Here is a 25,256-nt window from a genome sequence, read left to right as displayed (position 1 = left end):
AAAACCTTGATGTATATTGTTTGGTACATCAGTGGTTCCCAAACTTACTGGTCTCAGGATTTTTTAATATTCTTTTTTATTTTTAAGTTTTAGTTGTAAATGGACAAAATAACTATTTCATTTCATTTACTTTTATGTGCTGCTAGGATGGAACCCAGTGCCTCATGTGCTAGGCCAATGCTCTACCCCTGAGCTACAAGCCCACTTTGTATTTTTAAAAGTTATTGTTGACCTTGCCATGCATGCTGGTGTAATCCCAGCAACTCCGGAGGCTGAATTGGGAGGATTGCAAGTTCCATGTCAGCCTCAACAATTTGGTTAGACTGGAGGGTGGGGCTAGGGATGTGGCTGAGTGGTAATCTGGAAAGCATGAGGCCCTGAGTTCGATTCCCAGCACCATCAAAAAATAAAAATAAAAAGGACTATTGTATGTATAGTAGTTTACAAGTAAAGCACTCCTGTGTTTAATCCTTAGTTATCTCTACACTGCATTAGAGAACTTTAAAAATACGATTTTTTAAAAAATATGCCTTCCAATATTTACCACATTAGAACTTAAAATTTTAGCCAATTTAAAAAACAACAAAAATGAACTAAGTACATGCTTACATAAAAGTAATATCTATTTTTTTTCCTGAACAAAACAACTCAGAAAAGTAGCCCTGTTTTAAGTTTTTGCAGATCTCCTTAATGTCCAATTTGAGACAAAACAATTGGATTCTCATAACAGCTTCTGCATTCTATCTTGTGATCTCACTCATCTGGGAAATCTCATTGTATGATCAGGAGAAAATGAGAGTTAACAGTTTTACTGAGAAAATTGTTTTGAACTCACAGACCTTCTGTAATGGTCCCAGGAACCCCGAGAGCTTTCCAGATCATTCTGGGGGGAAAAAAAAGTTGTGACAAAAGTAAATCTCAGACCTTTACTATAAGAAGAAAAGCAGGCTCTACTAAGTACATTAGAGTATTCCTGATTACAGACCTAAAACAATCATTTTATCCTATGATTGTTTTTTAAAATAATATTTTAATAATATTTTATTAAAAATTAAGTTAAAATGTTTAAAATACGTATAAACTTAACATTGATGTAGGTATTAACTGGAATCTGGTCTGATAGGTTTATTTAAGTATAGGTATTTAGTACGCTTTTCCAAAAGTTGACATGAAATTTTAGAACCAGACAAGAGATTAAATTAAATAAACTTATTAAAAATTGTAATGACTTAACACAAAATACAAATGAAATTCTCAAAAAGGGTAGTTAATAGGGATTCCTGGTTAAGTGTCAGTTCTAGGAGGTTAACTGTAAATTGAGACTTGAAAATTTAAGAGGTAATTTTGTGAAGAATCCCTAGGCAAAGAGAATATTATACAAGAGCTGGCTTATACCTTAATCCCAGCACTGGGAAGGCTCAGATGAGAGGATTGCTTAAGCCCAAGAGTTCAAGGCCAGCTGGTGCAATATCATGAGATTCCAATTCATTTCTTTCTTTTTTAAATTTGGTGGTGCTGGGGATCAAACCCAGAGCCTCCTGGTTGTGAGGCAAAGTGTTATATCCCAGAGCCACATCCCCATCCCCATGAGATTCCATTAAAAAAGGGGCTGTAATCCCAGCAGCTCAGGAGGCTAAGGCAGAAAGATAATAAGTTCAAAGCCAGCCTCAGCAAAAGAGATGCGCTAAACAACTCAGTAAGGTCTGTCTCTAAGTAAAATACAAAATAGGACTGGGGATGTGGCTCAGTGGTTGAATGCCCCCGAGTTCAATCGCTGGTACACCCTCATCTCCCCCGAAACGAAGGACAAAATTTGCTCTAGGAATTGAAAGGTGAACTATTGGGCTGTGATATTTAGTTAATTGAAGGATGAATGACCAAGATGAAATTGAATCATAATATAGAAAATAGCTAGGGAAATTCTAATAATGCAGTGCAGTGGTTTCACACTTAACTTTCCCAGTTCTTCCTGAACACATTATTGATAAAGTATAAAAAGTAATATTTAAAAAAACAACATGAACGTTTATGTACAACAAAAATAGAGCACAAGTAAAAGCACTGAGTATGGTGGAAACCCAGAGACTACGTATGTGTTAGGTCCAGAAGCAGATGGTGGTGACCAAAAATGAGGTTCACATGGGTTAAAGGGGACCTGGATATAATATTGACTTCATGGCTAGAAGGATCAAGTTTGGAATGGAGCTCCCTTGCTCTGAAGAGGTATATAATAAGATAGACAGAATGTGGTAAGACTGCCCTCTAGACTGCAGCTCTGTAGAGAGCTGAAGCCTGGAAATGCTCAAGGACTCTAAAGTAGACTGTTAATGACTGTGTCTACAATTTCTCAAATATCATTGTGGATCAGGAGCCCTAATAAATGATTATAAGAGCTGCTTCTAGGCCAGGGTAGTAGGCTGGGGAGGCAGGTAGAAGTAATTCAAAATTTTTAGGGGGAGAATTAAAGATAGGGTTGGAACTCTCAATGAAAGATGAACCTGCCACCTCAAATGCCAAAATACAGAAATGCAGTGCTAAGAAATACAGCCAGTAAATCAGGAGTGGTGGCACACACCTGTAGTCACAGTGACTTAGGAGGCCGGAAGATAGCAATCAAGGCCAGCCTCAGCAACTTAGGCCCTAAGTGACATATTGAGACTTCATCTCAAAATAAGAAAATGGGATGGGGATATAGCTCAGTGATAAAGCCCCCCTGCATTTAATCTCCAGTACCAAAAACAGGAAATAAAGAAATACAGCCAGTAATATCAGTAATCAGAACATAAATTTGTTCTAGATAAAAGTATTTTTATTGGGTTGGTTGTGTAGCTCAGGGGTAGAACACATACTTTTAGCCTGCATAGGAAATTAGGTTCAATCCCGTATACCAGATTTTTTTTTTTTTTAATAGAACTGTCTACAAAAGCTTAAAGCATGTTTAGGCGTTTTGAGAGATAAATGAACACAAACATAGAGTGATCCTGTTGGTTTATAGTATACAAAGAAATCACTTTTCATTTAGGCTGGCCAAACTTAAACTTTTTTTTTTTTTTTTTTTACCAACATTTAAATATAAGCCTTCTCTTATAATCTGTTCTTACCAAAATGGAACACAACTTAGGTATTCTTGATTTACATATTTTATTTTCAAGATGGACAGAATTTCAGAATTCTTACTTTCAAAACATTTATAAAGTATGTTAAAGGCCCACAATTGCTTGAGGTAGCTAGATGAAGGACAGAGTAGATTTAGTATCTAATTTTCTGGGTTTTTTGGTTTGTTTTTTTGTTTTTAACCAGGAAAAACATGAATTTTAAGTGCACATACTTTTTTCTTTTATAGTTTTTCAGTTTTTGTTGTTTTAGTTTTGGTCTAAGAAAAGTATTGGTAAAATATAATGAAATAATCTACCTTCTGGTACCTGATGTTAACATTTTTTTCCCCCCTCAGTGGATTTGGCATGACAACATGCAGTTTCTTCAAGATAAAAACATTTTTGAACACACATATTTTGGGTAAGTTAGGTAAATTTGGTGCAGTGTTTTTTTAATTTAATTTTTAAAATGTTCTTCTGTAAGAATTTTGAGTTTTTCTTTTTAAATTCTAGGTTTATGTGGCAGTTATGTAGTTGTATTCCAAGTACATTACCAGACCCTAAAGCTGTATCTCTAATGACAGCAAAGGTAATATATAAACTTCAGATAAGTTCATCAAATTTGTCAATTTAAAATGATTAAAACCTTTTTTTCTTATTTTTATCTTTTCTTACAGTTAAGCACGTCTTTTGTCCTAGAGACATTTATTCATTCAAAAGAAAAGGTATGTGTTCTGTTTTGTAGATTTTTTTTTTTTTTGTCATTTGTGTTATCAGTTATCTTTTGGTTTTTGTCTCTTTGGCTCAGGAGTCCCTGTTCCTTGACTGACTGACTTATTTTATTTATTTTCTTTTTTAGCCCACAATGCTTCAGTGGATTGAACTACTGACCAAACAGTTTAATAATAGTCAAGCAGCTTGTGAGGTGAGGTGAATAATTCAAATAATACATAATTTATGATTTTCTTTTTTGTTTTTCTTTTGTTCTTAACTAAAATATTTTACAGCAAAATTATTTTATCTGTTATAAATCATAGGGAACCTAGTCTAATCAACTTTTCCTATATTTTATAGCTAAAAAAGTTAGAATTTTTTATCAAATTTATTAGACTAAATAATCAGTTATTTTAAAATTCTTGAGGCTTTTTTTCCCCTTCTGTTACAGAAGGAAAAAATATAGAAGACTTAAAAGATGTTCCAGAATTTTTTTTTAAAACTTGTTTTGATGGTGCTGGGGATTAAACCAGGGGCTTCACACATGATAAGACGAGCTCTACCATTGAGTTACACTCCCAGCCCCAGATATTTTTTGGTTGTATTTTTGTTTTTTCCTGGTATTATTAAGGTATAATTGACAAATAAAAATTGTGTATATTCAGGGCTGGGTTGTGGCTCAGTGGTAGAGCACTCGCCTGGTGTGTACAAGGCCCTGGGTTCAATTCTCGGCACCACATAAAAATAAATAAATAAAGGGCTGGGGATGTGGCTCAAGCAGTAACGCGCTCGCCTGGCATGCATGGGGTGCTGGGTTGGATCCTCAGCACCACATAAAATAAAATAAAGATGTTGTGTCCACCAAAAACTGAAAAATAAATATTAAAAAATTCTCTCTCTCCTCTCTTTTTTAAAAAAATATAAATAAATAAATAAATAGGCATTGTGTACAACTAAAAGAAATAAATATTTGTTAAAAATTATATATATTCAAGATTTTCAATGTAATGTTTTAATATATGTATATGTCATGAAATGTATACCACAGGTTAATTCATATATACATTACCATTAGGTACCATTTGTGTGTATGCATGAAGACATTTAAGATCTACTCTTAGCAAAATTAAAAAAATAAAATACTCCCCCCCCCAAAAAAAAATTTTTTTTAATACTGAGGATTAAACCCATGGGTGCTTAACTACTAAGCCACATCCCCAACTCTTTTTGTATTTTATTAAAGACAGGATCTCACTAAATGGCTTAAGGCCTCACTTAATTGCTGAGGCTGGTTTTGAACTTGCAGTCCTCCTGCCTCATCCTCCCCAGCTGCTAGGATACAGATCTGCACCACCACACCCAGGTTATTCTTAGCAATTTATTTTTATTTATTTTTTTTTAATTTGTAGATGGACATAATATCTTTATTTTATTTACTTATTTTTATGTGGTACTGAGGATCAGACCCAGTTCCTCACACATGCCAGGCAAGCACTCTATCACTGAGCCAAACTACTTTAGAATGTTATTAGAAAATGCTTTAAAACACCTAATCCCCACCCACCCATTCCTAGTATACATCTTACCTCTAATTTTAGTTTCCTCAGTTTTAAGAAAGATACACTCCTCAAGGTAATCTAGTCGGTTAATGACAGCCATATTACCATCTTAATATAATAACTTCTGATAAGCAACTAAAAAGAGTTGTAAACCTCTCTAGGAATTCAGATTTTAGGATTTTCTAGAGGTTAGAGATAGCAGCATAATGTGCAGTTGATGAAATTGGTTTAAAAGTTATTTAGACTAATTTTTAAAGTTCATTTTAAAAAGTTATTTAGTTTTACCTTATAGTAAGACAATAAGAGGATCTGGTCATTAGAAATTTCAAACACAATGTATGACTGTTAAAAACTTTGTAGTTAAGCTAGGCTTAGTGGTGCATACCTATAATCCTAGCAACTTGGGAGACTGAGGCAGGAGGATTACAAGAATGAAGCTAGCTTAGGCAGCTTAATGAAATTAAAATTAAAAAGGACTGGGGACATATAGCTCAGGGGTTGAGCACTCCTGGGTTCCATTTCCAGTACCACAAAAACAAATAAGTAAATTTTATAGTGAAAATTTGGAAACATGCACAAAAATGGAAAGTCATAATGAACTTGCCTGTACCTATTACCCAATTTCAACAGATAATATTCTTTCATTCTGTTACATCTCTTTCTATGCCTCCATGCCTTTTTCAGGCAAAGTCTTTTCAAGCTAAACCAGATAACTATTTTCTGTCTATAAACACTTAGTATATATTTCTAGTAGATGATAACTTTTTAAACTATCACTAGAATTCCATTTAATCCCAGGAAAATTAGAAATGATTCCTTAATGTCTTTTTTTTAAACTTTATTTACTTATTTTTTTATGTAGTAGTGAGGATCGAACCCAGTACCTCACACATGCTAGACAAGTACTCTACCACTGAGCCACAACCCTAGCCCAATGTCTTCTAATACCTACTTTGTATTCAGTTTTCTTTATCTAGAAATTTTTTTTCCACTCAGTTTGAATGAACTGTTTAACAATGTGTATATTTTGCATTTGTCTCTTTAAAACCTCTTTCATCTGCAATAGTTAACATCTTTTTTTTTTCTTTCCATGCCATTTTCTCTCCATGCCATCTTCTGCAGGATTTTCCACATGCTTATGGTCAAAAGACTATATTGTCTTCATATTATTCAGCCTACACCTTTGTTCCCCTCCCTCCTTGTGACTATTTGATAGATCCAGAGACTCATAATTAGTCATAATTTTTTTTGTTTCATACTGAGATCCTATTATTAATAGAAACAAGAGATTGGACAATGTTACATTTATGAGATCTAAAAGGAAGTATTATGTTTTATGTTAACTACCTCAGGTTGCCATCATGCAGGTTATGTACTAAGATATAAATGGCATCCTTGGAGTTGTATAATGAGGTGAACCTTATTTTAGATGTAAGGCTTTCTAACAATTAGAGAAGTTGTTTCAGTAAGAAGTTAAAATGATCAGAACATAATTAGAAGTAAAATCTTCAGTGATTCCCCTTCCCTTTTTTTATCTAATTTAACAAGTATTGCTTGACTGTTGAAATGTTCTGTTTTTTTTAAATTTTTTTTTATTTATACATGACAGCAGAATGCTTTACAATTCTTATTACATATATAGAGCACAATTTTTCATATCTCTGGTTATATACATAGTATATTCATACCAATTCATGTCTCATACATGTACTTTGGATAGTAATGATCATCACATTTCACCATCATTAATTACCCCATGCCCCTCCCTTCCCCTCCACCTCCTCTTCCCTATCTAGAGTTTGTCTATTCCTCTCATGCTCTTGCTCCCTATCCGACTATGAATCAGCCTCCTTATATCAAAGAAAACATTCAGCATTTGTTTTTGGGGATTGGCTAACTTCACTTAGCATTATCTTCTAACTCCATTCATTTACCTGCAAATACCATGATTTTATTCTCTTTTATTGCTGAGTAATATTCCATTCTATATATATGCCACTTTTTTTTTTTAATCCATTCCATCTGTTGAAGGGCATCTGGTTTGGTTCCACAGTTTAGCTATTGTGAATTGTGCTGCTATAAACATTGATGTGGCTGTGTCCCTGTAGTATGCTGTTTTCAAGTCCTTTGGGTATAGACCCACGAGAGGGACAGCTGGGTCAAATGGTGGTTCCATTCCAAGTTTTCCAAGAAATCTCCATACCGCTTTCCATATTGGCTGGACCAATTTGCAGTCCCACCAGCAGTGTATGAGTGTACTTTTTCCCCCACATCCTCGCCAACACTTATTGTTATGTTCTGTTTTCTTAACAGTGGTTTCTAGACCGCATGGCTGATGATGACTGGTGGCCAATGCAGATACTGATAAAGTGCCCTAATCAAATAGTGAGACAGGTAAGAAAAAATTTGAAAATGGAAAAGCTTTCAATTTAATTCTAAATTTGCATGTGAATATGTCTTAACCTAGGATAACAGTTTGAAAAGATCTGCCTTTTCCCATAAAAATAATTTTGCTTTTGTTTTCTCAGCATCTCTCAACATCAGCTATCACTAATTAAGAGATTAAAACCATAAATATTTCCTAGAAACAGCAAGATACGCTCAAATTGCCTTTCTTTTTTTTTTTCAGATCATATCCTGGATTCTTTATGACCTATACTGATTCTTTTTCAGATCCTTAGATATTCTAACCATGATACAGTAATGTAATGAGAGTTGAATTAATGGAATGTTTATTTCTGACAGAGTCTGAATTATCAAATGAATCCATTTGTGTCCCCTAAATTTTAAGGGAAAACTATGTAATGAAATTTTAAATATAACTTTGTAGTCACTTGTGACACAAAACCACCAAAAACTTAATCTATATTTTATGCCCCTTTCCAATTGTAATTGAAATAGGGTAAAATTTAGTGGGCTGGGTTTTTGGGGGGTTTTTTGTTTGGTTGGTTTTTGTTTTTAATATTTACAGAGTTGTGGAACTGTAACTATTGACTTTAGAACATTTATCATTCCCCTCTCCAAGACACCCCATATTTTATTATCAGTTCCTTTTTTATTAACCCTATTCTTCTCCACTTCCTGACATTTACTAAGCTTCTTTCTGTATCTGTGGATTTGCCTTTGTGATCATTTCATATAAATGAAATCATACAGTATGTATTCAGTTGTGACTTGCTACTTTTATTTAGTAATCTTTTTAGGATTTATTCATGTTATAACATGCATCCATTCTTCATATCTCTCTCTTTCATTTTATTTTTTTACCAAGTAATATTCCATTGAATGGATAATACCACATTTTATTTATCCATTCAGCAGTTTAGAAACATTTGAGATGTTTCTACTTTTTGGCTAATTTGAATTCTAATAGAAACATTTATGTGTAAATTTTTACTTGAATATTATTTTCATTTCTTTTTGGTAAATATGTAAAAGTGGAATTGGTAGGTGATGTGGTCACTCTTATATTTAACATTTTAATCTACCAGACAGTTCTTAGTGACTGCATCATTTTACATTTCTCCCACTGATGTATGCAGGTTCCAGTTTCATCATATCTTCTCCAAAACTTGCTACTCTTATTTATTTCAGCTATTCAGGTGGATATGAAGTGGTATCTCCTAGTGGTTTGGGTTTGCATTTTTATTATATCTAATGAGATTGAACAATTTTTCATATGCTTATTTGCCTATTTTATATCTTTTTTAGAGAATATACATCCACTTAATATAAGTATCCCTTGGAAGAACTTATATTTTCTTCTCCAAGCCATTGACCCTCTCTGATAAGCAACTGTTCTGCCTTGCTCCACTATTCTGACAAAGATAGAGGCTAAATTTGATTTTTACTTATCTTTACCAACTAAGAAGATTTACTGAAATTTTTCTTTTGATTATCTTTTCTCCTTGTCATGAAACTCTTTTTTTTTGATTTTGGGTTTTTTGTTTGTTGCTGTATTTGGTCCTGGGTATTAAACCCAGAGCATGCTAGGTACACTTACAGATTCTACCACTGAGATACACCCCGCTATACCCCTCCCTCTAGGCCCCCCCACAACCTTTGAATTTTATGGGGGGGGGGGTTTGTTGTTTTTTTTTTTTTTTTTCTGGTACTAGGGATTGATCCCAGGAGTGCTTAACCACTGAGACACTTCTCCAGTCCTTTTTTGAGACCGGATTTTGCTAAGTTCCTTAGGGCCTTGCTAAGTTGCTGAGGCTGGCTTTGAACCTTTGATCCTCCTGCCCCGGCATCACAAGTTACTGCAATTACAGGTGTGTGGTAGTGACCTTGGCTTAAATGTTGTTTTTAATACTATCTTTGCCTCATATCTTTAGTCTTTAATTGAGATTCCAAGGAAGCCTTAGAAGGTCAAAAACTCATCTGCAGGCAAACTACAATTGGGCAGTAGAGAATATTCATTATGTTAAATTTTTAGAATCTGTTTTCACTATGATATGAATTGACTCTTAAGTTCTCACATCTTTTCCTTTATAGATGTTCCAGCGTTTGTGTATCCATGTGATTCAGAGACTGAGACCTGTGCATGCTCATCTCTATCTACAGCCAGGAATGGAAGATGGGTAAGAAGTATTTCTTTAACATTTAATTTTTAAGCTTTTTTGATCATCTACCTGTGAAATATTTTGAAATATCCACAGGGAGATATTTAGATGGTTTTGTTTAAACATAATCTATAATAATACAAATCAAGAAAAGAAGTCGATTTTTTAAAAATAAAGTGTATTTGCAAAATCTCTACAAATAACTTTATGACTTAGTCTTTTTATTTAGATTCATTTAGTCACAGTAATTGGAGTATAACTACTTACATTATTATAGTTAGTATCCAGTATCACAAAAATATGTGAGATAAATTTTTTAAAAACTTTTTTTTTTTCTCCCAGACAGTATTTGTCCTTAAACTTAATATATTCTCTAAGATATATCTAATTGGCATTTCAGGTCAGATGATATGGATGCCTCAGTAGAAGATATTGGCGGTCGTTCATGTGTTACTCGATTTGTGAGAACTCTGTTATTAATTATGGAACATGGTGTAAAACCTCATAGTAAACACCTTACAGAGTATTTTGCCTTCCTTTATGAGTTTGCCAAAATGGGTGAAGAAGAGGTGAGACTTAATCTTGTTTATTTGTTGGATTATGGACTTATTTTCCATATTTAGAATTTGGTTTTAATTTAAATTTTTGAATCAATTCTTTTAGAGCCAGTTTTTGCTTTCATTGCAAGCCATATCTACAATGGTACATTTTTACATGGGAACCAAAGGACCTGAAAATGTGAGTAAAGTTCTGTCTTATATTAGGGACTTGGAGGCCATATTTCCAGTAGTTTGCATCAGACAGTCAGTCATGAGATGTTAGAATCTTTTAAAAATCCCTTCTATTAGGTAATGTTAGGGGTCTAAGTTTGCTTGATATTAATATAATCATAATAGATACAGCAAACAAAGAAACAATTGAAGTAAGTTTCACTGGTAAGGTCCTGGAACAAATTAAATAAATGTAGTCAAGTAGCCACCACCTACTTTGAAGTCTTATAAGCAGTGTTTTGTTTTGGTGCACATTTTTATTATCAAAAATTTTAATGCTGTATGTATGTATGTATGTATTGGTGGTGATGGTGCTGGGGACTGAACCTAGGGCCTTGTGCATACTAGGCAAGCACTCTACCAACTTAGCTCAAAAATTTTAATGCTTGCTTCATTCATTCATTCATTCATTCATTCATTCATTCATTCATAGGTGGTGGTGCTGGGGATTGAACCCAGGGCCTTGTGTATGCTAGGCAATCACTCTACCAACTGAGCTATATCCCCAGCCCCAATTTTTAATTCTTTGCTGTTAAAGTTTTAGAAGACTTTGACAAACTTAAGTAGATGTTCCATTGATAGTATTAAAGTATTATATGAGTTTTATATTGTCTGTGAGAACTACATTGAATTGCCATCATCTATTTTCACTATCTTAATCTTTTTCTGGGTCCAAAGTGATATATAGTGTTTTTATCTCTTTAACTACTTTTCTCTTGCTTTTTTAGATCATAATATCATTTTATTCTCTTGTATTTCAGAGCTCTAGTGAATATCCCTTTGAAATACCTACTATTTAGATTATCTGGAAACTCTTAAATGAGGATTTCTTCTTTTGTGTGACTGGCATTTTTATTAAATAAAACATGGTTTTATCATACTCATAATTTTTTATCTTGACTTAGCTTCCAAGGGGCTTGATTATAAGTTAAAAAAAAAAGAAAAAAAAGTTATTAAAGGATTTATCCCTTTAGTTAAGTCAGTGTTGAGAACCATATTCATTACAGGTCTACAAAGCTCACTCTAAATGTCCTGAATATGGTTTAGAGTGTTTCAGTTAGGATTAAGCCTTTGAGTGGTGGTTTTTCACAATACATGTTCCTGACACTGTCTGCCTTGAATGGTTATATAAAATAAGTCAGTGGTTGTCAAGATGATGTTAAAATCTAACATCATACTAAAATGGGATTTTGTTCTCCTTAGCCTCAAGTTGAAGTGTTATCAGAGGAAGAAGGAGAAGAGGAAGAAGAAGAAGAAGATATCCTTTCCCTGGCAGAAGAAAAATACAGGCCAGCTGCCCTTGAAAAGATGATAGCTTTAGTTGCTCTTTTGGTTGAACAGTCTCGCTCAGAAAGGTGAAATGTTTCAACATTCAAAATGCTTAATGTATATTTGGTTTTAATCTTCTCATGTAATTGTTTTATCACTATTAATTTGTTTTTTATTACATAATTCCTTTTAAATAACACTGCTATTCATCAATCTTGTGGCTTAAGAATTTCAGTCCTTTCTACCAAACTTTTACTTTGTCTGAGTCATGTTAGAAATAACAGTAAATGTTTAGCAAAATTATATATGCATTCATCTTTAACCTAGCATCTCTACATCTAGATATGTATCCCAAAATACAGAAAGATACAAACACACACAAACATACACACAAAGCTATTTATTGAAACGGTACTTCTTATAGCAAGAAACTGAAAATAGTAAAATGTCCATCAAAGGGGGACCAGCAGTTGAACAATCAAATATACATTCAGTAGTGTCCCTTATGGTTAAAAATATATGGAATTTCTCATGGATAAAGTTTGATACAAATCCCCTTACTCCCCTCTATCAACCTCCCCTTTCTTAAAAACAAAACAAAAATAGCATATTTTATACCCCCGAACAAATAAGGTGGAAAAAAGTATATGGCATCTTCTTAAGAAAAGGGAGACTAAGAGAGAATGTGTGTATATAATGGTATTTATGTATTTCGTATTTGCAAATTCACCTGCTTGCTATATTGTGATGCCCAAATCAGCATTTGAGAAACTTTCACAGTCGTTTGCAGATGTACATATGCAGAGCAATGAAAAATTTGAGTTGCTTGACACATACTTTCCCAGTCGAAGTCAAACAAGGCAAAGCTCTGCCGTCTTGTTTCAGTTTTAATGTTGTAAACAATGTACTTCTCATGATGTATGCCACGTTTTTCAGATGTTTATGCTTTCCATTGGTGATTTCACTGTTTTTAAATGATTCCCAAGTGTAGTGCTGAAGTGTGCTGTCTATGTTCCTAAGCTCAAGGAAGGTTGCAATGTGCCTTAGGGTGAAAATACATGTGTCAGATAAGTTTCATTCAGATATGAGTCATAATGCTGTTGGCTGTAAGCTCAATGTTAGTGAATCAACAGTATATATTAAAGAACCTGTGTTTAAACAAATACTCATAAACAAAGTAATATATTGATTAATTGATCAAACTGTTGTGACCCAAGTCTCATAGGAACCTAATTCTGTATTTTCCTTAAAAACAATGATTTGGTTTTTGTTAATTCAGTGTTTGTAGCAGTTCATAGACATAACTACCACAAATATCAAGAACTAACTATAAAAATCAGAAACAGTTTTTAGAAAACTGAGTAACAATGGAAGTGGGAGGGGAACAATGTGGTGGGCACAGAAATGGGAGATTGACGTAACAAAATTGTTTTGTAGATTTAACTTTGGAATTATGTAAATGTTTTGTATAATTATAAATAAATAAATAAATAAGAAGCAATCCCTAAAAATCAAGAGTATAATGAAATAAGTGATCCTTACTATATATTAAGGAGGTGCTATAGCCACTGGAGAGGAATTAGCGTACTTTTAGAACACATTAACTGTAAATTTCTAGTGGGATATATCATAAAAGACAAAAGGAATTGCAAAATTGTCCTAAACTTTTAGAAATTATATTGTTATCCAGTTGGAATTATTATTCTGCAACTATGTGCCTTGGTTTTGGGCAAGACATGAATGAGAATCTTGGAGTTTTTATATATTTTTTTTTTATTCTGGAAAGCCTGGAGGTTATCATGTTAAAAGAACATCATGTTAAAAGGATTCAACAGCTGGCTTAGGTTTCTGCTGGTCATAGACTGTACAACTTGAGCATCAAAAATAAGAAAAATTAGTGTGGACTGTGAAACACATCAGACATGTTTAAATCTGTAAGTTCAAAATGATAACTAGAAAATTTGAAAGAATTGACGACCTTTGGAGTTTACTAGGAAATCAAATCATTATTTTGAAAACTGATAAAGGAAATGGTATCAAAGATTTTTTTTTTTTAATCATGCCTGCAAGAAGTAAACCTCTTGGCATCCAAGTGGCGGATAAGGGAAAGTTCATCATCATAGAGATTCCTGCTAACAAATGAGCAAAGACTATTGGAACTAAAGTATCACTTTTTTGTAACTCAGAATGAAATAATGGATATAGACAGTGATCTTCATTGTTGGAAAATGTTACAAAAAAGAGTAACCCTTCATTGTGTGCCTCCTGATGAAAATCCACACTACCACATACAAAATATCCTTGATTAAAACGGCCAGTTTGCAGGAAATTTGGGGACAGAGGACCATGTTAAAATACCACCAACAGAATGTAATTAATAAAATATAAATGTGGGAAACTCAACGAAACAACCTGTTTTCTTCAACAGATAAATTACAAGAAAAAAACAAGATGGAGGGGAAAACAGTAGATTAAAAATTGAAGAGACATTTCAGCCAGTTGCAAAAAAGGACTTTACTCAGATCTTAATTGAAACAAATTAACTATAAAATTATTTTTTAGAAACCTAATGAAATTGTACACTGGATATCATAAGATAGTAAGGGATTATTGACTTCTTTTAGTCCTGATTAATGGTACTGTAGTTATGGTTTTCAAATTTATCTATTAGGGATATGTACTGAGATTTATAGGTTAAATGATAAAATACCTGGAGTTTGCCTCAGAATAATGCATGTTGAATGACTGATGGCCAGAATGAAACAAGACTGGCTAGATTTTGGTAAATTTGAAAGTGAATGGTGAGATACTTGTGCATTATTCTATTTTTTATGTCTGAATTTTTTCTGTAATAGGTTTAAAAAGAAATATGCAGTAATTATAAACTGGAAGGTAAAACTCTAATATGTAGTCTTTGTTTTTAAAAGGTCTGATGTCAAAAAAACAACCCTCTAGGTAATATCAGACCCATTCTAGCATTTTAATTCACATTTTAAAATATTGAGTTAATTAAATGGAAATAAAGTAGATTGGGGCTTTCATATACCAATCCTGGAGTCTTGGAAAATTCCTCAAGAGATGCTTAGCAAGCCAGTCTAACGATCAGAAAATCTAAAAATCATTTTATGATGGTGGGTTAATACAGTTATAGAATCACCAATTTTGATGCATGTCATTTATAAATAACTCTAAAGTAATACACAGGGAAAAAATTTATTTCCACTAATATTTTCTTTTAGGCATTTGACCTTATCACAGACTGACATGGCAGCATTAACAGGAGGAAAGGTAATGCCTTCTCTAATATTAGACAGTTTGATCATCACAAAAATTGCAACAGTTCTTAAATGGGCAACTTTTGCTTTTAACAGGGATTTCCCTTCTTGTTTCAACATATTCGTGATGGCATCAATATAAGACAAACTTGTAATCTGATTTTCAGCCTGTGTCGGTATAATAATCGACTTGCAGAACATGTAAGTGAGAAAAAGAAGTCTTTCATTTGTTGTAATCTAAAAAAGAATATTCTGAAATTCTCTTTTTTCTATTATAGATTGTGTCTATGCTTTTCACATCAATAGCAAAGTTGACTCCTGAGGTATGTAAATATTTGTTACTGCTTTCAGATGAACTTTTCACATTGTTCAGGTTTCTCCCTTAACATGATAACCTATTTTTTAAGTATATAATTTGAACAAACCAAATTACCTCTTTGTTTTATTATCTCAAATATAAGTTTCCCAACTAATTATAAATGTGTAAGTAGATTTGATGGATCATGGAATTCAACCTAGATGCTAAGCTTTGAAGTTGTTTGGTTTGAAAGCATAGTTGTGTCCAAAGAAAAAGAAGACTGGCCAGAGTTCCATTTATAGAGACAAATATGTGGGAAATAGTATAAAGTATCATATGAAAGTGTTTTTATAAATTGGAAGCATAAGTACTTTAAAAATGCATGTCAAATAGAATATATAAATTACTCCTTAGAGATCATAGATTGCTACAAGGAAACTTTTAATCTAAAAATTTCAATAGGATATATTTATTTCACTAACAGAACCTAATTTGGAAGTTGGGAATATGGTAATTGCAGGATTAAGAAATGACGGTTAAATGAGATCTATTGTAGGATGTAGAGACTACAGTTAATAATAACACACCATATACTTGAAAATTGCTTAGAGTTTATGTTCCTACCCCTGCCCCCAAAAAAGAGAGAATTAATATATATGTTAATTAGCTGGATTTAGCCATTCCACACTGCATTTTAGAACATCATGATGTATACTGTAAATATGGACAATGTTTTTCAATTTAAAAAATAAGTTTTTAAAATTATATTTTTCCAAAACTCATTTGACATTCATGAGCTCTGTTGATTTAACATAGCAGATTTAAATGTTAGAAGAGTATAGAAGAGTGTTAAGTGATCTAAATATGAATGTTTGTGGATCTTATAGGCAGCAAATCCTTTCTTTAAATTGTTGACTATGCTAATGGAGTTTGCTGGTGGACCTCCAGGAATGCCTCCCTTTGCATCTTACATTCTGCAGAGAATATGGGAGGTAAGTCTTGCAGCAGGTGTTTTCAGTATTTATTTTTCTGAGGATTTTACTTTTATGACACAGTCTCTACCATCTTAAATACCAGTTCCTTCTTATTTGTGTGCCCCAAAATAGTTGCTGTAAGTTACATGTTCACAAAAGAAAAGGAGTTTTGGTCAGAAGGCTTGGGGAGAACTGAGTTCTTAGCTAGCCTCCCACATGTTTTAAAAATTTCTTGTATAGTCAAAAAGCTTCAGGCAATGTAAAGATGTCATTTCTATACTCTCAAAGATTCCATAAAGGAACTAGATACCCCAGAAATTGAAACCAGGTGTTTTCAGCAGTTGACAGAAATGGTAGAGGAAATCCAACCACTTCTTTTTTTCCAAAGATAGAGCTGTGGTCACAGATTTTCTCCTTAGTGACTATTGGGAAAGCTGTAGTCCAGGATTCAGGAAGCCTTTTCTCTATAGGGCCAGGTAGCAACTATTTTAGTGTTTGTGGGCTATACAGTCCCTGTTGGAATGTCTTAGCTTTGCTGTTTTAGCCGAAAATTAGCCATAGACAATAAGTAAATGAATGGGCAAGACTGTATTCCAATGAAATGACATTATATGCAACCACAGAATTTGTCAGATTTCTAAGATTCTTTTCTCCCATTTGGGAGTGGGGGGAGGGGGAATTGCCACAGCAATGTGATTTACTTAACATTTCTCACACAATAATGATAGGTTCAATGGAATAAGGAAAGTAAAGATAAGCTTTATAGAAGTAAAAGTACATTTAAATAAATTTATAAATAAGATCTAAAAGTCACCGTGTTCTCATATTTGTCCTGTTTTACAGTTCATGGTTATTTTAAATTTTGTCAACTGATGACTTTTTCCTATTTTCCACTAATAAAAGTAAAGAGCTTTAAAAACATTGGTGAAACTTTCTTTATGCTCTAGTTTACCAAAAGCTACTTTAGCTCTAAGTGTCTAATGGCATGTATCAAAAGTAAGTAAAAAAGCAACTGTACATTCAATTAACCTTATTTACTGCTCTTGTCATTTTATTTATAGGTGATTGAATACAATCCTTCTCAATGTCTGGATTGGTTGGCAGTACAGACACCCCGAAATAAACTGGCACATAGTTGGGTCTTACAGAATATGGAAAACTGGGTCGAGCGGTTTCTATTGGCTCACAATTATCCTAGAGTCAGGACTTGTAAGTCAAATGTTCAGAATTTAGCAAACCATTTATCATTATTGTTCATTTTTTATTTTTGTTTCTTTTTATGGTACCTACCATATGCCTATTGTATAATACAAAGCTCCTGGAAATGTTGTTCTTAAAGGCTAGTGTTATATTGGTATTGGGAAATCTGTGGCAGTGTTTTACAAATATCTACAAAATATCTGTAGTGGTTGGGTTTGTGGTGATGGTGGTGGGGTTTTTGTTTGTTTGTTTGTTGTTGTTGTTGTTTTTGCTTTTAAGAATAGGACAACTTGACCAGATGTGGTGGCACATGCCTATAATCCTCTGTAGGCTGAGGCAGGAAGATCACAAGTTTGAGGTCACCTGCAGCAATTTAGTGAGACCCTGTCTCAAAAAGGGTAAGGGTGTGGCTCAGAGATTAGGCACCTCCTGGATTCAATCCTTAGTACCAAAAAAGAAAGAATGAGAAACCTTGTTCTTTCTCAGGGATATCATCCCTACTACCATTTTTGTTTCCTTGCTTGACAGATTGATGAAGCATGATCAGCTTTAGTGAAGGAAGTAAAAGATCAGAAAATCCTGTCTTAAAAGTGACTTTCCAGGAAGCTAAGAGTAAGGTATTAATAAAGTCAGGAAATACTGACTGGAATTATGAGAGTTAAATGATAAACACCTTTACTGTGCATAAAGTAAATAGAAAATAAAGACCTTGGAAGACAGACAGATACATGAAAAAAAAAATTTACAGTAGGAAATTGCTTACAAATATAGAATGTATTCACTTCAATTTAAAGAAATGAAAATCAAAGTAGGTCATATTTGAATTTTTTACTTATTAAAACCCTATTTCCTAGCTGTCCCAATGAAAGATAGACAAGGGGGTTACCAAAAGGGCACAGAGCTTCTAATAGCTAAAACAGGAACAACTTAAGTAAAAGAGGAAATAACAAAACACTGTTATAACCTAAAGTACAAAATAAATATCCTTGAGTTCATACTGATATAAATACATGATCAAATAAAGAAAGAAAGAACAAATCCATATAGAATTCCAGAAAATTGATGTATACATCCTAGAAACTCCTCATGCCCTGAGTATGAGTTTAGTGACTTAAGAATAAAGCGTGTAGAGATGTGGGAAATAACTGGTACAATGAAGAAAGTTGATAGTCAAAACAGGTTATTAAGATTAACATCACTGGATTCATTACTAAGTTGATAGTGCATACCTTTGATACATTATGTAATGCTTTATTTTCTGTGATCTTCCCCAAGTTTTTATTCTGAGTCAAACCATGGGTACACATTAAAACTGAGTTTAAGGAACATCCTATAATCTGACCAGTAAGTACTACTCAAAACTAGCAACATTATTAAAAATAAGGATGTCTGAGAAATTGTCACAGCCAGGAAGACGTTAAATGATGATTAATATATACTAGAACTGGGGACATACCTCAGTTGGTAGAGTGCTTGCCTCTTGCATGCATAAGGCCCTAGGTTCAATCCCCAGCACCACCACCAAAAAAAAAAAAAAAGTAATCTATCCTAAATGAGATCCGGGAACAAACAAAAGACTATTAGGTAAAACTAGTAAAATGTACATAGTAAGGTGCCAGACTTGGTTCCTGAGTCCCAACAAATATAGCATAATAATAATAATAATTGATGTTAACAGTAGAGGAAACTGGGTAAAAGGTGTGGGAATTCTTTTCTACCTATTCTAAAATAAAAGGTTTTATTTGAGAGAAACACCTTGTAGGGAGGAATACACATGGATTGCTCTGCTCATGTTTTTTCTGAGTTTAGTTGTGATACCTAGCATGACTGCTGGTTGGCATTTGTTTTCTGACCATTGATCATAAAACATATAAAATAAGTATGCTGAACTAAAAGAATTTAACTGGCTTTCAAATTAATATTCATGACAGTACTAAGGAAATGGAAGTTTTGTATATTGCAGTGATATTGTAATGTTTGTTACCCCTGCAAAAAGCAATTTAGATATATATACACCATGATTTCTAAAAACGTTATTCCCTTTTTAACTCCATTTCAGGCATTCTAGTGTAAGATGTTCAAAATATGGATTTCCAGCAATATTCATGATTGTGAAAAATTAAAAACTTCTCAGTTAAGAGCCTGGTGTGGCTGAGTGCAGTGGCACACAACTGTAATCCCAGTGAATTGGAAAGCTGGGGCAGGTGGATTGCAAGTTCTTCAAAGCCAGCCTCAACAATTTAGCGAGAGCTTGTCTCAAAAAATAAAAAGGGTTGGGGACATATCTCAGTTGGTAGAGTTCATTGGTAAAGCACCCCTGAGTTAAATTCTTGATTGCCAAAAAAAATAGAGCCTCCTGTGGAGGTACATGCCTGTAGTCCCAACTGCTTAGGGGGCTGAGATCCTGGAACAAACAAAAGACTATTAGGTAAAATAGCAAGATCATTTGAGTCCAGATGTTCAAGGATAGCTTGGGCAATATAGTTAACTCCCAGCAGCTCAGGAGGATGAAGCAGAAAGATTCAACTCCAGTCTTAGCAACTTAGTGAAGGCCCTTTGTACTTTGTAAGTCCCTTTCTCAAAATAAAAAGATAGAGGGGCTGGAGCTGTGGCTCAGCAGTAGCGCACTTGCCTGGCATGTGTGAGTCACTGGATTCGATTCTCAGCACCTTGTGTGAGTAAATAAAGGCCTATCAACAACTAAAAAAAAATTAAAAATAAATAAATAGAAAGGACTGGAGATGTGACTCAGTTGGTAAAGCACCCTGGGTTCAATCCCCAGTACCAAAAAAAAAAAAAAAAAAAGCCTAGCAATAAAAGAACAACAACAACAAAAAATACCTGCTCAGTGAGAAACAAATTGCTGTGCACCATTTCTGAATTACAATAGTAAATGTGTGGTAATATAAAAGTTTTTTTTTTATATATATGTAACTTGAAAAGTGCATCCAAGCTGGGTGCAGTGGTGCATGCCTATAATCCCAGTGGCTCAGGAGGCTAAGGCAGGAAGATCATGAGTTCAAAGCCAGCCTCAGCAAAAGCGAGGCTCTGAACAACTCTGTGAAACCCTGTCTCTAAATAAAATACAAAATAGGGCTGGGGATGTGGATCAGTGGTCGAGTACCCCTGAGTTCAAAGAAGAAAAATAGAGACAGTAGTTGAAGAGTTGCCACGTAACTATAGAAAATTTGATCTAATAGTTCTATACTATAAAACTAGAATTAGAGACTCTTAGGTTATAGCAAGACAGTTTTTAGCCAGCTGGCCCGCTCTTCAGAATTAACCTTCCTAATTGTTCTGAACAGTAAACTACAAGTTAAAAGTTGTATTTTCTCCCTAGCAGAATTTATTTTTCATTTAAAAGCAAATAGCTTTTATAGAAATGAAGGGATGGGCTGGAACTATAGCTCAGTGGTAGAGCGCTTGCCTAGCACAAGGGATGCACTGGGTTTGATCCTCAGCATCACATAAAAATAAGAGAAATAAAAGTATTGTGTCCATCTGTAGCTAAAAATATAAAAAAGAAAAGAAATGAAGGAATAGTTAAATAATGTGACAAAGCAAAGCAAAATTTTAGAATGTAGGTGGTAGGTTCATGGGTCTTCAGTTGAGTTTTTTTCCCCCACCCTTTTAGGTGTGTTCAATTTCTCCCCTCTACTCTTGGGGATTGAATTGTGGGCCATCATGAAAAATTTTCTTGATAAAATATTAGAGTGAAGTATAAAACTTAAACTGCCTTCTTAAAACCACAAATGTAGATTTATGCAAAAATTAATCAGGATGATACTACAAGCCAAATTTTTACATTCAAAATATACCAAACTCTACCTTAAAGAATTAGACTAATCAGAAGAGCCTACTGGCCAAAATAGTGTAGAAAATGAAGTATTATACACAAAATTTAATTTGAAATAAGTTTGTGAAATAGACTACTATTAATCTTTCTTTATGCAACACTGAGGATTGAACTCAGGCACACTCTACCACTGAACTGCATCACCAGCCCTTTTTTACTTTGTGACAGGGTTTCTTTCTGTTGCCTAGGCTGGCCTTGAACTTGGGATCCTCTTGCCTCAGCCTCCCAAGTAGCTGAGATCACAGGTGTATGCCACCTAGCCTAGAAACTACATTTAATTTTAGAAATGCTAATTTTATTTGCTTTGAAGATATACTTATCAAATTATCCATAAAATGGTAAAAGAAATTAGCATATTGAAAAGAGTGTACCCTCATGCATTTGAGTCTTAAGAAGGCTCTGTAGCAAATGTTAGGAACATTAGCCCTGAGCCTAGGTTTAAATCCCACTTTTCCACTAGCTGTGTAATCTAAGGTAGGGTTATGTTTTTAAGCCATGGTGAAAGTGGAGATAGTAAAAACAATGGCTATCACATAAAGCTATGAGGTCACATAGCATATTTCCACGAAATGTTAGCAATTTTTGTTATTGATTGTTACTGTTATTGTTATTGTCTTCATTATTGTTTCTTAAGGCTAGTCTTCTAGTCTTCACCTCTTTCTCTGTGTGAACTTGGTCTTTGCTCTCAGCAAAGATTCATATTTTCCACTGTAGCATCATCTACCTCCACGATGATTGTGAGGATTATATGAGATATAAAGTATCTAACTCAAAGCCTTGCTCATAGAACTGCTTTTATAGGTGAACTCAGCTAATAAGTCATTAGTCTCTCAGAATTATAAAATGGGCTTAATGACAGTTTTCAGGTATGTTGAAGGAGGAATTCTTTGGATATGAGGTTAGCCTTAGAAAACTTATTTTCCAAAATTACTGTCCTATATTTAGCTCATACAATTTTATTTGTTACAAAAGACTTTTATATAGACTGCAATCTTTATTACAAATTTTATACCATTATCAGTGAATTATTACAAAATGCTATTATTTTTTAAATAACAAGAATACTAAGACCATAAAACATTAAATTGTTTGAGCATTCAGGAACTTTTTAGTGGGTCTTCTTGCTCTCAAAGCTATGTTCTCTTTATTTAAATCATACTATTCTCTCAGAAGAAATAAATGATAAAGTAAGCGGGAAAATTCTGCACCATGGTAAAGCTAATAAACAAAGAGGTTTAAGAACTGTTCTCTTGATGATGATTGTTGTTGCCAGTTAAAATACTCAGTGGCAGAATGGAAGGTATCTATTTCTGACCCCTTGGAAAATCTTTCTGTGGGGCCAAGTGTAAAGCAGAAAGATATTAAGAGATGTCCCTCTATTTTTATTTTCATTTTTAAAGGGCAGAGTGGCTTTGTGTTTAATGACTGCTCTTCAGTCTATTTTATATCTTATAAGGATCTGACAGTTTTGTTTTACATTTTATAGCTGCAGCTTATCTTCTGGTGTCCCTTATACCAAGCAATTCATTCCGCCAGATGTTCCGGTCAACAAGGTCTTTGCACATCCCAACCCGTGACCTTCCACTCAGTCCAGACACAACAGTAGTCCTGCATCAGGTCTACAACGTGCTCCTTGGTTTGCTCTCAAGAGCCAAACTTTATGTTGATGCTGCTGTTCATGGCACTACAAAGCTAGTGCCCTATTTTAGCTTTATGACTTACTGTTTAATTTCCAAAACTGAGAAGCTGATGTTTTCCACATATTTCATGGATTTGTGGAACCTTTTCCAGCCTAAACTTTCTGAGCCAGCAATAGCTACAAATCACAATAAACAGGCTTTGCTTTCATTTTGGTACAATGTGTGTGCTGACTGTCCAGAGAATATCCGCCTTATTGTTCAGAACCCAGTGGTAACCAAGAACATTGCCTTCAATTACATCCTTGCTGACCATGATGATCAGGATGTGGTGCTTTTTAACCGTGGGATGCTGCCTGCCTACTATGGCATTCTGAGGCTCTGCTGTGAGCAGTCTCCGGCGTTCACACGACAACTAGCTTCTCACCAGAACATCCAGTGGGCCTTTAAGAATCTTACACCACATGCCAGCCAATACCCTGGAGTGAGTAAAATTGATACTCTTGTATCTATAGCCTCAAATTGATAAGCAGTATCTTTCTCCTTCTAATGAGGAGTGGCAAAATACAGTCTAACTTTAAAAATTCTTTCTTAATGACTTAACATGTTTGCTTTCTTAAATATACTTATATAATTTTTTATTCTTACGAAATTGATAAATATGTGGATGCTTTCTTAAATTGAGTTAATATTTTTATCTGTGGCAGAACTTACCTTTTTTAAATTTAGACTTTAGAAAATATATCTTTCATATGTGCCTACTGAAAAACCCAGCTTTATGGCACAGTTTTAGGAAAGTAAGTGCTATTTAAAAATACTGGGTGTAACTCAGTAGTAGAATGTTTGCCTAGCATGCATGAGGCACTGGGTTTGAACCTCAGCACCACATAAAAATAAACAAATTCTGTCCATTTACAACTAAAAAAAAATTCAGTACTTATAATCAGGCTCTGTATGCAATACTGAACTGAGCACATAATCTCATTTTAAGCTAATAGCATTCCCTAGTGCTGTTTCTCAAACTTACATTCAAATGAATGAAATGATTAAGAAATTCTTCAGAGCTGAGTGTTTTTTGTTACTTTTTTGTTGCTGTCACCAATACACCTGACACCTTAGAGGAAGAAAGGTTTATTTGGAGCTCCTGGTTTTAGGTCTTAATCCATAGATAGCAAACTCCATTGCTCTGATCCCACGGTCAGGCAGCATACCATAAGGGAAGGACCCAGCAGAGGAAAACTGCTGAGCTCATGGAGGGGTCAGAAAGCAGAAATGCAGAGGGGAAAGGGCCAGGGCCCTCTCCCAGTGACCTACCTCCTCCAGCCATGCCCCATCTTCTTACAGTTACCTCTTAATCACTCCATTCAAACAAGGAAGGACTGACAGCTTTCACAATCCAATCATTTCATATCCCTCCTATATCAGGAACTTTTGGGAGGTATCTCATATCCAAACCATAATTCCAAGTGTGTTGTTATACACTGGTAATCCCAGAGACTTGGGAGCTGAGGCTGGATGATAGCAAGCTCAATCCAGCCTCAGCAACTTAGCAAGACTCTGTCTCAAACTAAAAAATTTTTAAAGGATGGAGGTATAGCTCAGTGGTAGAGATGCCCCTTGGTTAAATCTTCAGTACAAAAAGAGAGAGATGCATCAGGATATAAGTGTATACAGTCTAAATCTTCACAGAATATTTGTAAGTTTCATATTAAAATTCTCCCCTGCATGTAAGACTATTATTCCTAGATATTACTTTTTGGTGTTGTGTGTCTCTATGGTAAACTTTTTTTTTTTTTTTTAATTTGTACATGGACACAATACCTTGTATTTTATTTATTTATTTTTATGTGGTGCTGAGAATCAAACCCAGTACCTCATACATGCTGGGCAACCATGTTCTGCCCACAGAACTACAATCCCAGTAAACTGTTCTTTATAGATGATATACTGCATTGTTTTAGAATCTTTCACCCAGAAAAAAAAACTAATTTCTAATTGAGCTAATTAGAGTGCCTCCAATATAGGAAAGAATGTCAGTGTATTT

The 25,256-nt window shown here is 34.2% G+C and overlaps 1 protein-coding gene across 2 annotated transcripts in view; it reads left to right on the top strand.

The window, feature by feature from the left end:
• Usp34 (ubiquitin specific peptidase 34) overlaps nucleotides 1-25,256 on the top strand; it is a 220,606-nt gene that overhangs the window by 171,728 nt on the left and 23,622 nt on the right. For both annotated transcript variants that reach the window (XM_026387219.2, XM_026387217.2), the window contains exons 54-68: nucleotides 3,452-3,516; nucleotides 3,609-3,684; nucleotides 3,773-3,820; nucleotides 3,955-4,020; nucleotides 7,682-7,762; nucleotides 9,866-9,951; nucleotides 10,334-10,502; nucleotides 10,597-10,671; nucleotides 11,907-12,058; nucleotides 15,212-15,260; nucleotides 15,344-15,448; nucleotides 15,526-15,570; nucleotides 16,433-16,537; nucleotides 17,581-17,728; nucleotides 23,062-23,696. In XM_026387219.2, the coding sequence (XP_026243004.2) occupies nucleotides 3,452-3,516; nucleotides 3,609-3,684; nucleotides 3,773-3,820; nucleotides 3,955-4,020; nucleotides 7,682-7,762; nucleotides 9,866-9,951; nucleotides 10,334-10,502; nucleotides 10,597-10,671; nucleotides 11,907-12,058; nucleotides 15,212-15,260; nucleotides 15,344-15,448; nucleotides 15,526-15,570; nucleotides 16,433-16,537; nucleotides 17,581-17,728; nucleotides 23,062-23,696 (1,905 nt within the window). The remainder of the gene's footprint in view (nucleotides 1-3,451; nucleotides 3,517-3,608; nucleotides 3,685-3,772; nucleotides 3,821-3,954; nucleotides 4,021-7,681; nucleotides 7,763-9,865; nucleotides 9,952-10,333; nucleotides 10,503-10,596; nucleotides 10,672-11,906; nucleotides 12,059-15,211; nucleotides 15,261-15,343; nucleotides 15,449-15,525; nucleotides 15,571-16,432; nucleotides 16,538-17,580; nucleotides 17,729-23,061; nucleotides 23,697-25,256) is intronic.

This window comes from Urocitellus parryii, chromosome 12, assembly GCF_045843805.1.
Source record: "Urocitellus parryii isolate mUroPar1 chromosome 12, mUroPar1.hap1, whole genome shotgun sequence".
In the NCBI taxonomy this organism is placed as follows: domain Eukaryota; kingdom Metazoa; phylum Chordata; class Mammalia; order Rodentia; family Sciuridae; genus Urocitellus; species Urocitellus parryii.
Note: the sequence above shows the minus strand (reverse complement) of the source record. Positions and strands in the feature narration are given on the sequence as shown.